Source organism: Cygnus atratus, chromosome 3, assembly GCF_013377495.2.
Source record: "Cygnus atratus isolate AKBS03 ecotype Queensland, Australia chromosome 3, CAtr_DNAZoo_HiC_assembly, whole genome shotgun sequence".
Lineage (NCBI taxonomy): Eukaryota > Metazoa > Chordata > Aves > Anseriformes > Anatidae > Cygnus > Cygnus atratus.
This window is the reverse complement of record NC_066364.1, coordinates 53,226,034-53,240,080: the sequence shown is the minus strand read 5'-3', so window position 1 is coordinate 53,240,080 and position 14,047 is coordinate 53,226,034. Positions and strand designations below refer to the sequence as shown.

The 14,047-nt window shown below is 41.2% G+C and overlaps 1 protein-coding gene across 1 annotated transcript in view; it reads left to right on the top strand.

The window, feature by feature from the left end:
• MCM9 (minichromosome maintenance 9 homologous recombination repair factor) overlaps positions 1-14,047 on the top strand; it is a 46,718-nt gene that overhangs the window by 2,181 nt on the left and 30,490 nt on the right. Inside the window, exons 2-6 of the mRNA XM_035538896.1 lie at positions 2,314-2,630; positions 4,182-4,263; positions 5,203-5,403; positions 7,389-7,514; positions 8,728-8,847. Coding sequence (XP_035394789.1) covers positions 2,314-2,630; positions 4,182-4,263; positions 5,203-5,403; positions 7,389-7,514; positions 8,728-8,847 — 846 coding nt within the window. The remainder of the gene's footprint in view (positions 1-2,313; positions 2,631-4,181; positions 4,264-5,202; positions 5,404-7,388; positions 7,515-8,727; positions 8,848-14,047) is intronic.

Below are 14,047 nucleotides of genomic sequence, written 5' to 3'. Positions count from 1 at the left end.
ACCAAAAGGCCAGCTCCTGAAGAAACAAAGATAATCAAAACGATATGCAGGCGCTTTTTTTTTTTCTGCCCAAATTTTCCCTTAAGTATACGCTGAGTTCTTGTGTAATGGCACAACCTCTCCTTTTCCTGGAAACCCATTAAAAGACTTTTCCTTGCTGTTAACTGATTCCGTGGTGCTCAGGCTATTGATGGCCAAGCTGCTGCTGGTAGCTCAGTTTTACACATCATTACTAATATAGTAATGTGTGTGCTTACTCAGAGAGGCACGTACTCAAATAAAGTTTGTCAGTCTGACACAGTCAGCGTGCAGGCTCTCTTTTTCCCTGTGCAGGCTCTTGTCTCTTTGATACTCAGGGAGGCGATGATAGCTTGTATCTGCTAACGGTGCTGCAGCTCTCTCTAGTGTGAGATGTGTTGTTTTCTGCAAAGGCTGTTGAGCTGCACGAACACTGGGTTGGGAAAAGATACCAAAACAGTTGGAAATACTGCATTGGTTTTGTTTGTTTGTTTGTTTTTCTCTGCCTAAGCTGAATAAAAATGCAAACCCAGGGGAGAATAAGAATTTTTGACAGGTTTGGTGGAAGATATAGATGGCTTTGTTACAGCCAACCACAAAATTAATTTGTTTCTAGTTCTACAGTAAGTAGTTCGTTTCTTTTCCAGATTACTTCCTTTCTACTTTACTTTTTTTTTACCTTTACTCTTTTAAAATGAGCTTAGTGTTTAATAATATTTTCTTTAAACAGAAGCAAAAAGTCAAACACTTTGCTTAAATGCATCGAAGCAGCATGTTTCAGCATGTCTGAAATGAAAGATTCGATTTTGAAAATACTGAAATAAGTATATGATGCCTTGTCATTTTTTTTACCAGCCAAAGCTACTGAGCAGATCTGAACTAAATGCACAAATAGCCTTGGTCCCCTTAGAAACACCTGACAGATTTATTATTTACATCCCCATTTCCTAGCTCTATTCCGTAACTAAAACTGTAAGAAAGTGTTTTAAGAGAAGGTAACTTCTGTTTAAGTCGATACTTGTTAACTTCTACATTTTCCTCTGAAATAGCTTCCAGAGGGGCAGTATTTTGATGCTGTCCTCAGCTGTGCATTCCGGAGGCCGCTTATTTGTATAAGGACTCTGTAGGGGACTGAGTTAGATTCATCTTCCCAAGGTTTCCAGCAGCTGTGGTGCTGAGCGATGCCCGTACAGGTGAAGGCAGGGGTGGGATCCGCGCAGCACGCACCTGGCTCATGGGGTGGGTGGAGGTGAAGGAGAGCAAGTGCCACAACAGCCTTGTCACTGTTCGTTTGGGCATAGGAGTGATTTTGCTCTTGTGGTGTTCTTCCCTCTTCCATTCCTTTTCTGGCACCTTCCTTGTGCTTGAGGTTTACTGGCACACAACCTGGAATTAAGGTCCAGTGCTCATAGACAATGAATTTAAAATTTGCTGGGACTCGAGAATTCACACAGGGTGAGGAGTTACGCTCGTTTAACCCTGGGAATAACACTGGACCACAATTAAGTAGCATAGCTAAAGTTTTGTAATTCAGACAAACCAGTTGAGAATAAGTGGCATTTCCAGATGATCATTTGAATTAATAAGTAGATCTACGAGCATCGGGATCTTTCTTCATGGATGCAAACTGCTCGTGACTATTCATGACTCTTGGCAAAAATAGGAGAGTAAAATGGCTCAATTTTCTGTTCGTGATCAGCATCTGGTGTTTTTCACTGTCTGAGACCAATGAATTGGATTTATGATGTAACAGATGAATTGGTAAATTACACTTACGAAACATTAATAGCAGCAGCTACTGTTAATAGGTCTGACATTTTTTATAGAATCACAGAATGGTTTGGATTGGGAGGGACCTTAAAGCCCACCCAGTCCCAACCCCCTGCCATGGGCAGGGACACCTCCCACCAGACCAGGTTGCCCAAAGCCCCATCCAGCCTGGCCTTGAACACCTCCAGGGATGGGGCATCCACATTGTCCATCTCTGGGCAACCTGTGCCAGGGCCTCACCACCCTCTGAGTGAAGAATTTCCTCCTAATATCTAATCTAAATCTCCCCTCTTCTAGTTTAAAGCCATAACTCCTTGTCCTGTCTCCACACTCCCTGACAAAGAGTCCCTCCCCAGCTTTCCTGTAGGCACTGTAAGGCCGCTGTAAGGTCTCCCTGGAGCCTTTTCTTCTCCAGGCTGAACAACCCCAACTCCCTCAGCCTTCTTCTAGTCTTGCTGCTGAACTGCACTGTAAGGATATGTTTTATATGCTTGGTCTTATGCTGCACATATTCTCACTTAACAGGTTTGCCCGTTTGCCCAGAGCTGACCCGAGAGCACATTCCTAAAACCAGGGATGTGGGTCACTTCTTGTCTGTTACTGGGACTGTCATACGTACCAGTCTGGTGAAAGTCCTGGAGTTTGAACGGAGTTACATCTGCGATAAGTGCAAGCACGTGTTTGTCGTCAAGGCTGACTTTGAGCAGTACTATGCCTTCTGTCGGCCATCAGCCTGCCTGAATGAAGAAGGCTGCAACTCAACCAAGTTCACTTGCCTCTCTGGAACAACCTCTTCTCCCACCAGCTGCAGAGACTATCAGGAAATCAAAATCCAGGAACAGGTGAAAAAAAAAGATGGAGAAAAGGGGGGAGGGTGTTATGGTGTAGATGTCTAGATGTAAATTGGATCTGCAAATGTCTTCTTCCTTCAGCCAGTCGACAGCTGCATCACCAATTACTGGAGATGTGCTCCTCACAGAATTTGCATTTGCCTCTGAGTGAGGCCTCAAGTCCAGTTAAGGTGGAGGAGGAGTAACAATCGGGCCTCTTCTTACAGTAGCACATAACTGAGACAAAACAAGCAGAAGGCAACTACACTGTATAAAAACTGAGAATAAGTAGGGTATATCGTAGCCAGTGTTTCTATGTTTGTTTATACTTTCGGTGTCTTTGTCATAAATCCTTTTTAAGATCTCCTCAGTTGTTTCAGGGGGTTGATTTTATAAGTTAAGAAGGTAGTGGTGCCAGTCTGTGTGCTACTGTGTATGAAAACTGAAATTTACGAAACAGAAATCATGCACCTCACAGTTCAGAATAGCAAAAAAGTAAGGGAATCAAACTGTTTCTTGGAAATAAACCCTGTGTTGCATGATTATTTCTGACATAGTTTCTGCTACATTCGTTTTACTGTGTGGCACGAAGATCCCTGTGATGGGAAAGGAGCTTGGGCCTATTAAACACTGTAGAGTTAAACCAAAAATGAAGGGAGCTTGGGCTTATTAAACACCGTAGAGTTAAACCAAGAATGAGCTTCACTCGTGTTTCCTACTCAGCACTGCAAGTAACTGTGCGTGTACCACCAGTGCTGACGGTGATGTGAACTGCCCGTGGCCGTTTAGATAATACACAAGGGTGAATTAACCTTCCCAGCCACTAGAGAATGAATAAATCTGGAGTTCTAGTTTGTACGATCCTGTGCTGCATAATGAAAAGGTACTTCTGGTTCTTGCTCTTGTGCAGTGGGTATTTTAACAACTGTTGCAAGCTTTAACTGTAAATGGAAAGATTTCTGGTTGGAAATAGACTGTGACAAGATTGCATAGACTTTGCCCTGGAGAAAAGAAAAAGAATTGCAACAGTCAGCGGCACGTTTATCAATACACATTCACCTGGTTGTGTGCGATTTTAATCCTTGACAATTAAATCTCAATCTGTCAAATTTTGGCTATGTACAAGAAAAATACAGAGAATAACCTTTCAGTATGTAGTTCAATGAAGGGTTATCTAACCCATGGACGTGCTTTATTACCCAAAGTAAACTTTGCTTACTGAAGAAGTGTCTGAAAATAACTCAAATTATAACAACAACAACAAAAAATCATTTCTTTCAAATGACATCTTTGAGTGAGCTTTTCAGCAAGATACTGAAATCACACAGCACCTGCCAGGATTGAGCACCTTCAGCTAATTTAATACCCAGATCTGTTTCCATTAACATCAGCATTAAATTATTAAGCTCTTGACAGCAGTGGCTTGTTTACCGTGTAAGCTCTGTGAGAAAAAGCAAGCAGTGACCTCGCTTCCAGGAAGGGATAACAGGTCCTTAAGCCAGAGCAACAATAAATGGTTTTTGAAAGGTGCTTTCTGAAGTGCTCTTCCTTCCTGTCTCCTAGGTCCAACGACTGTCTGTTGGAAGCATCCCGCGTTGCATGGTGGTTGTTCTGGAAGACGACTTAGTGGACAGTTGCAAGTCTGGTGAGGATACAGCGTATATTACAGTATATTTGTACCATAAACGCTTTTACTCTTCATTTGAGATGAATCTCTGCCGAGTGGTCTGTCAGTGCCGAGGGTCTCTTTAATGAGATATGTTTATCTGCCACGCTGTTTCAGCTCTGAAGTGAGCATGGCAGTCAAAGATCAGTCTAGAAAATGTTGTACATCCACACGTTACATCGTGATTGTTGGACAGATCAGTTTGAGTAAGTAATCTGTTGCGATGTACAGAAAGTGTATGAAGTCTTGGCAGTGTAAGAACAGTCAAGCCTCTGGTGATCTCACACTGCACGTGAGTGTGGTGTCCTTCTGTGGCTCTGAAAGCTGTGTAACCTGACCTCCTGTCTGAGGAGTGCTGCGGATGGAAAGAGCTGCTTGGCTTACTATAGGAAGCTAGCTGGTGGGTGGATGAATAAGAATGGACTAAAAATTCTCAAACAGTTGCATCCCTACAAGAAACTCAATGCTCGTTACTGGTTGCACTGCCTCAGAAGAGCACAGTGGCCAGCATTTTCATGAAGGATACTGGAATTCTTCATAAAGGTTATCAGAAATCAGATAAGCTTTGGCTAAATTTTTGTTTAGTAAACCTAATTGAAAGAAGAGATTTCACAGGTTACCATGAATTTGTCTTTTCTAGAAGAGAAAACATAGATAGGTATAACTAAGAGTTCACCTACCTTAAACAGAGATAGATGGACATAGCAACTTCCTACCACAGCCATAAGCAAGCTAGGTGATGTTTGTTTCAGACTTCAAACTGCAGGAGGATTGTCTTTTGTTGCTGGTTTTTGTTAAAAAAAAAAAAAATCAGTAACTGTAACACAGGATTTAAATTGCACTTTTATCCATCACAGCTGACACATCTGCATGTCTCAGGTCAGAAGTTATTTTACTGATTTTTGTTGTTACCCCCAGGAGATGACATCACAGTGTATGGAGTGGTAATGCAGAGGTGGAAACCTTTCCACGAGGATGCACGCTGTGACTTGGAGCTTGTTCTGAAAGCCAACTATGTTAAAGTAAATAATGAGCAGCTAGCAGGGGTTATAATTGATGAAGAAGTCCGCAAGGAATTTGAAGACTTCTGGGAAAAGCATAGGAACGATCCCTTAGCAGGTTAGTAGTTGACAGCTTTAAAATAAGATACGTGATTGGAAATTGATGAAATCAGGAGTAAACGTACAGTGACTGGACACATACTTACTTGCCCATATATTCCCACTACCAACTCCTCCAAAAATACTTTTTTTTTCCAGTAGAAGAATATAAAATACTTTAATGTAATGAAAAAATAGTATCAAACATCTTGCATTGATTTTCCTTCTTTTGAGAAGTGTTTTCTGGAACATATATTAACAAGAAATGAGAAGTAATATAAAGAAAAAAAAAGTAACATGCTTTATAATCAAGAAAGAAAAAGTATACCCCTTAGAAGAAATAGTGTAGACCAGATATGCCTTTAGCCAACATAGCTGTTGACTCTGGGGCTAAAGATCTGTCTCATTGTCTCTGCATCCCCAGTTAAGCTCTGAATCTTTGCCACAGAGCTCAGTATATACTGCCTTGATTCTAACTCCTAGATGCCTGGCTCTGTGATTTAGGTGTTGCAGAACCTCATATCATATATGGAGAGAGCTTCCCAGTTCACAGGGGCTTCCATCAGCCAGAGTGTTCAGCATGCTTGATCCTAAACTTACCATGGTCTTCAGTCAGCCACCTAACAGTTACCAGGAGATTGTGTCTGAAACTCTGTCCCTCTCCAGAATCAAGTGTCTCCTCCTGAACCACAAGGAATCTCAATGGACTTTTTAGGGTCTGTGTCATTGAACTGTCTCAGAATAGCACTCTGTCTTTTAAAACCCTGGAAAGGTCTTAGTCTTTCCTCTTAAAAGGCAAATGGGAGGAAAAGCAGGTAGCAATGTTGACCATATTAGCTTCAAAATCAGAGAGCTCACATAAGAAATTAGAGATCTTATCAATGACAAAGACTTTTCAGAACTGCATTTCCTGGAAAGCAGCTTAATTGTTAGCCTCCTGCTGTTTGGAAAGAGAACATTTCTTATCACCCTGTTCTGAAAACATTCAGAAAGTAATTCAGGATCCACTTTGAAGGCCCCAATTAATTTTTCATTCTCGGGACAGTTTTCGGAAGCCTGCAGGGAGCAATGTGGTTTTATGCAATGTTACCCATTCAAAATAAATGGACATGAAGTGGCTACAAGCAAATTGGGATGGAAATTAGAAGAACCCTGACCACCCAAGATGTTCCTTCCAGGCTGTTTCTCTGAAGTAGAGTCCTCTCTGGGGAGGGCAGAGATCAAGCCTAACTAATGAGTCTAAGGAATAGGCCATTTCACAACAGGATGTACGTGCACGTTTACTGTTTTTCAAGAGATTATGGTAGTTACTACTGCACTTCTTGTCAGTCAGTTCCTAATTCTGTGTGCTAGGTGTGTCCTGAGAAGGTCTACCATGGCAGGCCTCCAAGAGAACTTAGGTGACCTTACTTTTTCTGGATAGTATCTAGGAGGAAGCAGAAGTGCTGAGCTGCTCAGCGTTGACAAGGCAAACAAATCTAAAGTCAAACAGAGGCAACTGTGGAGTTAAATCTCAAGTTACACTGCGGCTGACCAAAGTTTTGAAATTTTCATTTTTGAACACAGATGTGTTAATTCCCTCAAAAGACCCCCAAAAGAGACACACATGCCCCAACTCATCTGTTATGTGCCTACAGTATTTTGCCAGTACTGTGTACTTCCAGGCAAATTTAAAATATTATGTTAAGAACTCAAAATTGGTTACTTTGTTCTATGCCCTAGCAATGGAAGTAATGTATAGCATTAAGCCTGTGATCCCTGTGCTGTTAGTATCAGGCTTTCAAAGGACAGAATTAATTCTGTTACACACCTTCCAAGCCAACAAAATTATCGTAGCAGACTCTTTTGCTGGAAAGAGACTATGGAAGGGAGGAGGAAAAGGGGGAACACACAGAAGGGTTGAAAGAGAAACAGAGTTAAGACGATGAGGGAAAAAAAGTCCATGGGAAAGCAAGTTTTCCTCTTAGGGCAGTGCTGAGTGCCACTTTTTTGCTCCTGTTCTAGGGAGGAATGAAATTTTGGCTAGCTTATGTCCTCAAGTGTTTGGATTGTACCTGGTGAAGTTGGCTGTAGCCATGGTGCTTGCTGGTGGTGTGCAGAGGATCGATGCTACTGGAACTCGAATCAGAGGTTAGTATTTTTTCTGATAGTATCTGACCCTTGTCTAACAGTTGTTCCCATTCCTGTCTTCACCCCACCCCCCAGAATCAAGCCAGTAAGGCTTCAGAAGCATAATAATCTCATTTTCGTGACTGAAAGTAATTTTTGATTAATGCCGAGTATTCTTCCAGAATCTCAGACAAATTAAGTGGGTGTCTAGGCTTCCTCTTTTTATTTTAGCTTTTCCCAAATAAAATGCGGTAAAAACGTGTGTTCAGGATTCCATTAGGTAGAATATTAACAGCAATTGTTATAGATCAAACATAAACTCACTTTTTATTGTATAAGTGACATTTTAAAATGATTTCTGGTAGAATATTCCCAGCAGTATTTGGCATCAAAGGATGGAATATTAATGTTTCCTTAATAAGGATCACTATAGTACATTGAAAGGAAAATTTAAAGGATTCAATTTACTTCCTAATGCCAGACTTTTCCATCTGTGATTGTCAGCACTTCTCACTTAGATCTGTTACTGTAAGTTATCCCCCTGCTGATTCTCCTTCTGTTGTTATTAGATGGCAAATATGCCATGTGCCAGGTGGTACACAGGTCATAATCTATGTAGGTCATAATAATTCTCAAGTAATACGTGCAGTATGTACAAATACAGGATTTTCTTCATGCTCCAGCAGCTAAATAAGGTTATAGACTTTGTATTTGAATTGGAAGTTGTATTCGTGTTTTCCAAATGACAGTCTCACTGAGTATCCAAATTATTTACCTGTGTTGTTTTGAAATTTCTAAATTGTGTAACTGTTGTCGATATAACAACATCAGTTAAGAAAAACAAACTGATGATTTTATTAGACCATTTTGCAGTAATTTAAGTAACTGAATAGTGGAATCGTAACTGCGCCCTCACATTCAAGAGTGAGCTGAATCTGAGAAATGAGTATTCTCAAATGTAAGAACTCACGTTATGGAAAGTTTTTAAATGTTTTTAATTTAATTCATTATAAATATTTGATTTGGGTGCAGCAATATGACCGTATGCTTTAATAAACAATAATTCATCACACCCAGTAAATAGTGCAGTGTTACATGGAATTACACCTTATGATGTACGTCTAGTGCTAAATGTGAGGCGAAAAATTAAAAGCATTTTTGAATTCAGAGCATGTTGTGTATATCTTTCTCTGTATATGTACCGTGTACTCCTATATCAACGTTTTCCTCCAAGGTGAATCGCATCTTTTGTTGGTTGGAGACCCAGGTACGGGGAAATCTCAGTTTCTCAAGTATGCAGTAAAGATTACACCCCGGTCTGTGCTCACTGCAGGAATTGGATCTACAAGCGCAGGTACGTGCTTCTTTGGTTGGAACTCTTTATGAGGTACTTCAGTGAAAAAAGGGCATAGAAGCCTTTTACGTACATGAACAAGAACTGGATTTCAGGTTGTATGAGCACAGTTTAAGCAAGAACTGATGTGGAGACGTGGAGGCTTGACATGACTGCAGAAGGGCAGTCCTGCCCCTTCTGTATCAGTGGAGCAGCATGATGAGCTTCTAACAGGGAACCTTACAAGCCCCATCCAGAGGTACCTCTCACTGATTTGCTGTCAGAGGATGATCTGGACCTGTATTTTTAGTGTTCTTCCCTGCTATGACAATTATGACATCTTTCCAGAGCTCACACTGTGTGATGGGCTAGAATCGTTTGGTTTCTCCTGAACATACATTCTCCTCTCTTCTGTTCTTTTACGTATTCCGGCTGGGTGCCAGTTTGATTTCTGCTTATTTTCTGGAAGGGCAACCCTGTGTTGAGGAATTAGTTCTGCCGCATAAAGATGGTTTCAGAGAGAAAGCTTCCCTCCCTCCCTGCCCCACCCTCCCCCCCCCCCCCCCGAAAAAAAAAACACAACACAACCAACCAACCAACCAAAAAAAACACTACCACCAAAAAAAAATTTTAAGTATGTCCCAGCTGGTTCTGAACACTGGGTATCTTTACAAACTCTTCTGGGGACAATATGCAAGCTCAGATTACTTCTGCAAATTGCTTCATTTGCGCAAATGACTATGTTGGTAGTACATTCAAAATCGTGAAATAATTAAGGACAAAAACCAAAGGGTCTCAGTTAGCATGTGCAGTGTGGATGCTTCTCAGATATTGCAGCTGTTCATTTTATGTCTGGGAAACAGCATTGTTTATACATGGGAAAAACAGAATAAATCTTTACCAGGTCTACAGCTATGTGTACTGGGTCCTCTGGCTGTGGAAATGCAACAGCTACTTCAGTGGTAGTGGAATGTAACACTGAACGTACACACTCCTGTGTGCGGGGAACTTGCTATGCCTCTGATTTTCCACTCAAACTGTTCACAGATAGATCTGGAGAGAAACCAGAGAGAACGTTTTGGCTCAGCATACCCTTATCCCCACCTTTTGTTGGGTGTTAAGAACTGAGAACAGGCTGGATAATTAAAAATTTGCCAGGGAGCTGGCAGTGACCTGGAGTGAAATTTTGCCATGAGTTTCAATGTGATCTTGCCCGCTTTTATTGGGAATAATCTTGTGTCAGCTGCTATGGGCCTCTAATGTTGCTGTTGCCTTCTTCACCACGTTTCCCACCTCACCTTCATTTTCTCTGTAATCTGGTTTACAACTCCATCATCACAGCTGCATTCAAAGATGTTTCCCTGAAAACCAATATTGCAGGTTACAAACTTACTGTGGTATTTGTGCCATGTAATCAGCTTAATGATGTGTGGAGATTGAGTTTCATCTTGTGAAAGGATCATTTTGGGTCTTTAGATCATCTACATTCCACTTAAATATTCTTTATATTTTAGAATAGCACTCTCCTTCTTTTGCCTTCCTGAAATCTTACAGCAAGTGTACCGAATATCCACCTTGAGATTCTTAAGGACCCTCATCATAAGTGAAACTTGAATCCCTAGCAAGAAATCTTATTAACCCTAGTTTAACTTCAGAGTACCTTTCCACGATTAGAACTGCTGGACTAAAGCATTAATCTCTAGCCCAAGAGTTTGGATGCAGCTTGAATTATTTTCTTTGCCCTCCCTATACAAGGAGCGTCTTATTTGTGAATATGTTTGGAGCTGTACCTAACGCTGAATTTGTCAGCTTGCTGTTCATGCAGAAGCTCCAAGTGATGTGTTTTGAGAACTATGAAATTCTTTTACATCCCATCTGCATGCTTCAGATTACCAATTTATTCTTTCTCCTGAGAGGAAACTCCTAATGGACATTTCTCCTTAAAAGTAAAAAGACTAAATCTGTAAGTTCCAGTTTCAACTAGTTCCTTAGATTACATAAAAAGTAGTCTGGATTGCAGTTTAACTACTTACTCTAGGATTACAGTACCCATATACTAAAAGATGCACCTGTAAATTGGTAATACCTTGGAGAAGTACTAAAAGCTGTCTTATATTTGGGTTTTTCTCTCAGAGAAATTTGTCAATAACTTATCTGCAAACTGTGGTTTGCATCTTTTATATTAACACATCTTATACCCCTTGCCCATCTGGTACTCTTTTAGGACACTAGCAATTTGTCAGCTGTGGATTTGGAATTCTGCTTCCAAAACTGTCTACTCTTTTTCCTCATAGGCATTTAATGGTACCAGGATAGTGTGTTAGATAATTAATGTTGTTCTTGTTTTGCCTAAATTCCTTTTCTTTCCCACCCTGTCTTAGGAATCATCTGCTTTTAGATCCATTATGACATTATGATCCCTTTTTTCTTTAAGTGAACCAGTCAGTATTTGAGGAGCTTCATCTTTTTTACTTCACTGACAGGCTTAGATTGACTGCTTGCTGCAGGTAGCCTTTACAAGGGCCAGGGATCCATTCTGTGTTGTGGGTAAAACCAGAACTTTTCTTCCAGTCTCTAGATAGCATGCTGAGTTTACTTGCTTTATGAGGTTGCCTTTGTTGCTAACACGTAGTAGAGGTTTTCTGTTGAGAGTTCTCTGCATGTTTCTTACTTTTATGAGGAACCAGGCTTCGTTCTTCCTACATCTCTTTTGTTAAAGTTGTCAGCCGCAAGGCGAAACCAAGTTCAGCAACTCAATGGCAAAAATTTCTTTGACCGCAATAGGACTTTCTGATTTCTAAATAAAAGATGGGAACCATCCATCCGGCAGGTTCTGTCTACACAGTGTTCATTTTTTGTAAAGGCCTGGTTCATTCTTCCCACTTCTTATCTGAGAATGACAGGTAGGCATTCGCATACCTTTAATTTTTAGAAATTGATACGTAGTTTTCCAGAAAGAGACTTACTGAAATTTAACAAAATCCCTCTGTGGGTTCCCACTTTACTACTGAGTTCAACCAACTGTCCCTGTAGCAGTAGTGCTGCTTGTGCATATTTGAACGAGATAATCATAATAAGAAAATATTTCCTTTTCCCCTGGAGCTTGAGAAGTGCAGCAATCATTTGAGTGGTGTGTTTGATTCCATAGGGACTGGAACTAACACATGCCTGCTGCTGGTGGGTCTGGAGGCATCCAGGCCAGAGTCATCCTGACACTTTCTGGTGCGTATCTGGCTGTAGAGATTTGTGCAAAGTTTTGTTCAGTGTAGCGTCCCTCTACAGATGGACTGCGTAAAGAATTTTGTGAACTGTGCTCAGAACAGCTTGTCTAAAAATCTGGGAGACTATCAGCTGTTTCTCCTACTCTCCAGTTCTGTACAATATGCCTTCCTGAGCTGTAAGAAATGCAGCCTTCTGGCCTCTCCTCTTACAGCCTCTACAGAGCCCTGAGAGTACTGCGCTTTTGCTGACACTTTGCAAAGTTTAACATTGTCCTTATCGACGCCAACAGCATTTTGCTACTGTATTATTTTTCTCCTCATTGAAAGTAACTAACTCAAGGGTAAACAGCCATTTTTTCTTTTTCCTAGTAAGCCTCTCTCTGCTGCACAGGCTTCAGATGCTAACCATTGTCTCTTTTCTGATCTACTAGAAACCAGTTCTATGTCTAATGTGAGCCCTCCAGTTCTGGTTATGATAGAGTACGTCAGTATCCTGAGATATGCAGGACACTGAAACTAGGGACATTTTTCCCTATTCGTAGATCCCAAAATTGTTTCTGGATATTCCTTAGTAGGTCCAGGTCATTCTTAATCGATACAGATCAAGGCAGCGCTGGGGAACATGCTAAACAACCTAGCACTGTGGGCAACAGCATAGCAGCGCTTGGATCCATACCATGGCCCTGATCAGGTTATTAATTGAGATGCAGCCTTTAGGCTAGTCTTTTCGGATCTTTACTTCTGCCACAGGATTCTTCACTGTCTTTGCGAGTATTCATAATTGTAGATGAACTTGTAGTATTTTCTGTCAGCATTTAACTCAAAAATACTTTCCTGATAGTATGACTGTACTGGCTGTTTCCTAAGCAGTTTGGCTTCAAGTTGAGAAGGCCTTAACTCTCTAAGAAGTCTGCTAAACTTATTGAAGGAATGAATTTTGAAGTTCTGATCAAAGCTCCTTGAGATATGCCACATCTCTAGTAATGTCTCATCTCTTGGAGATCCGTAAATTCCCTTAATTTCTTCTCACTAATGCTGTTCCAAGATGGCCTTGTCCTGAGACTTATCTTGACTACATGCAACAGATTATTTAGCCAAGTAAGTATCTGTCTTCACAAATTTCAGTCGGTTCACACATCTGTATCTGAAGACCTCTGGTTAGGATGGACAGGAAATAATGCAGGAGGGAACATCTTTGTCATGTTGTCTGGAGGCTTCAGTTCTTACACAGTTCTGGCGTAATATATTCAGGCAGGCCTTCCTAAGAATATTTCCTCCTGCTATCAAAATGGCAGGCATTTCATTCAGCTGATTTTTGTTACATGTCTTCAGGATTCCCTTTGCTGTACCACAAAGCACTGAGTTACTGCAGTGTTGGTACACCACACTTTTCTGGAGAGACAGGACAAGCTGGAGGACCCTTCATGTGGAAAGGTAGGCCTCACTATCATCCTGTGGCCCAAGGGGTTTTTGGAGGAAAACCCATGAACTCCTTAAAAGTTCCTGACATTTCAGCCAGTTCTTAAAGTTGCTGTTAACACATAGCTGTTGTATGGCCCTTCTGCAGCACAAAGACCCCCTGCCTCTGATTATGTGCTGGAGGCCAGTCACATCACTTACACCATGGACAACGAGTACCCCACCATGCCTCCACAACAGCATTACCAAAATTTGGAAATGTTGAAGTGTGTCTTCCCTCCACCCCACCTTTGCTTCCTAGGGGCCTTCACGTTCTAGGTTCTAGCTACAGACTTTGGTTTTAACTTGAACATAGCCTCCCTAGTGACTCCAGCTGGCTCCTTTCTCTTACACATTCTTCCTTGCTAAGACTAAAAAATCAAGAAAAACCATCTCCACCTGTTTTCTGCAGCCCACGTCTAACCTCACACATGATGAGACCAGCTCTTAAGAAGCAGAACTTTAACTAGAAACATAAATACAAACGGCAAAGCCTGGCATGAGCAGTCCCCACACACACAGCCTGTCCTTGTAGGTAGTTG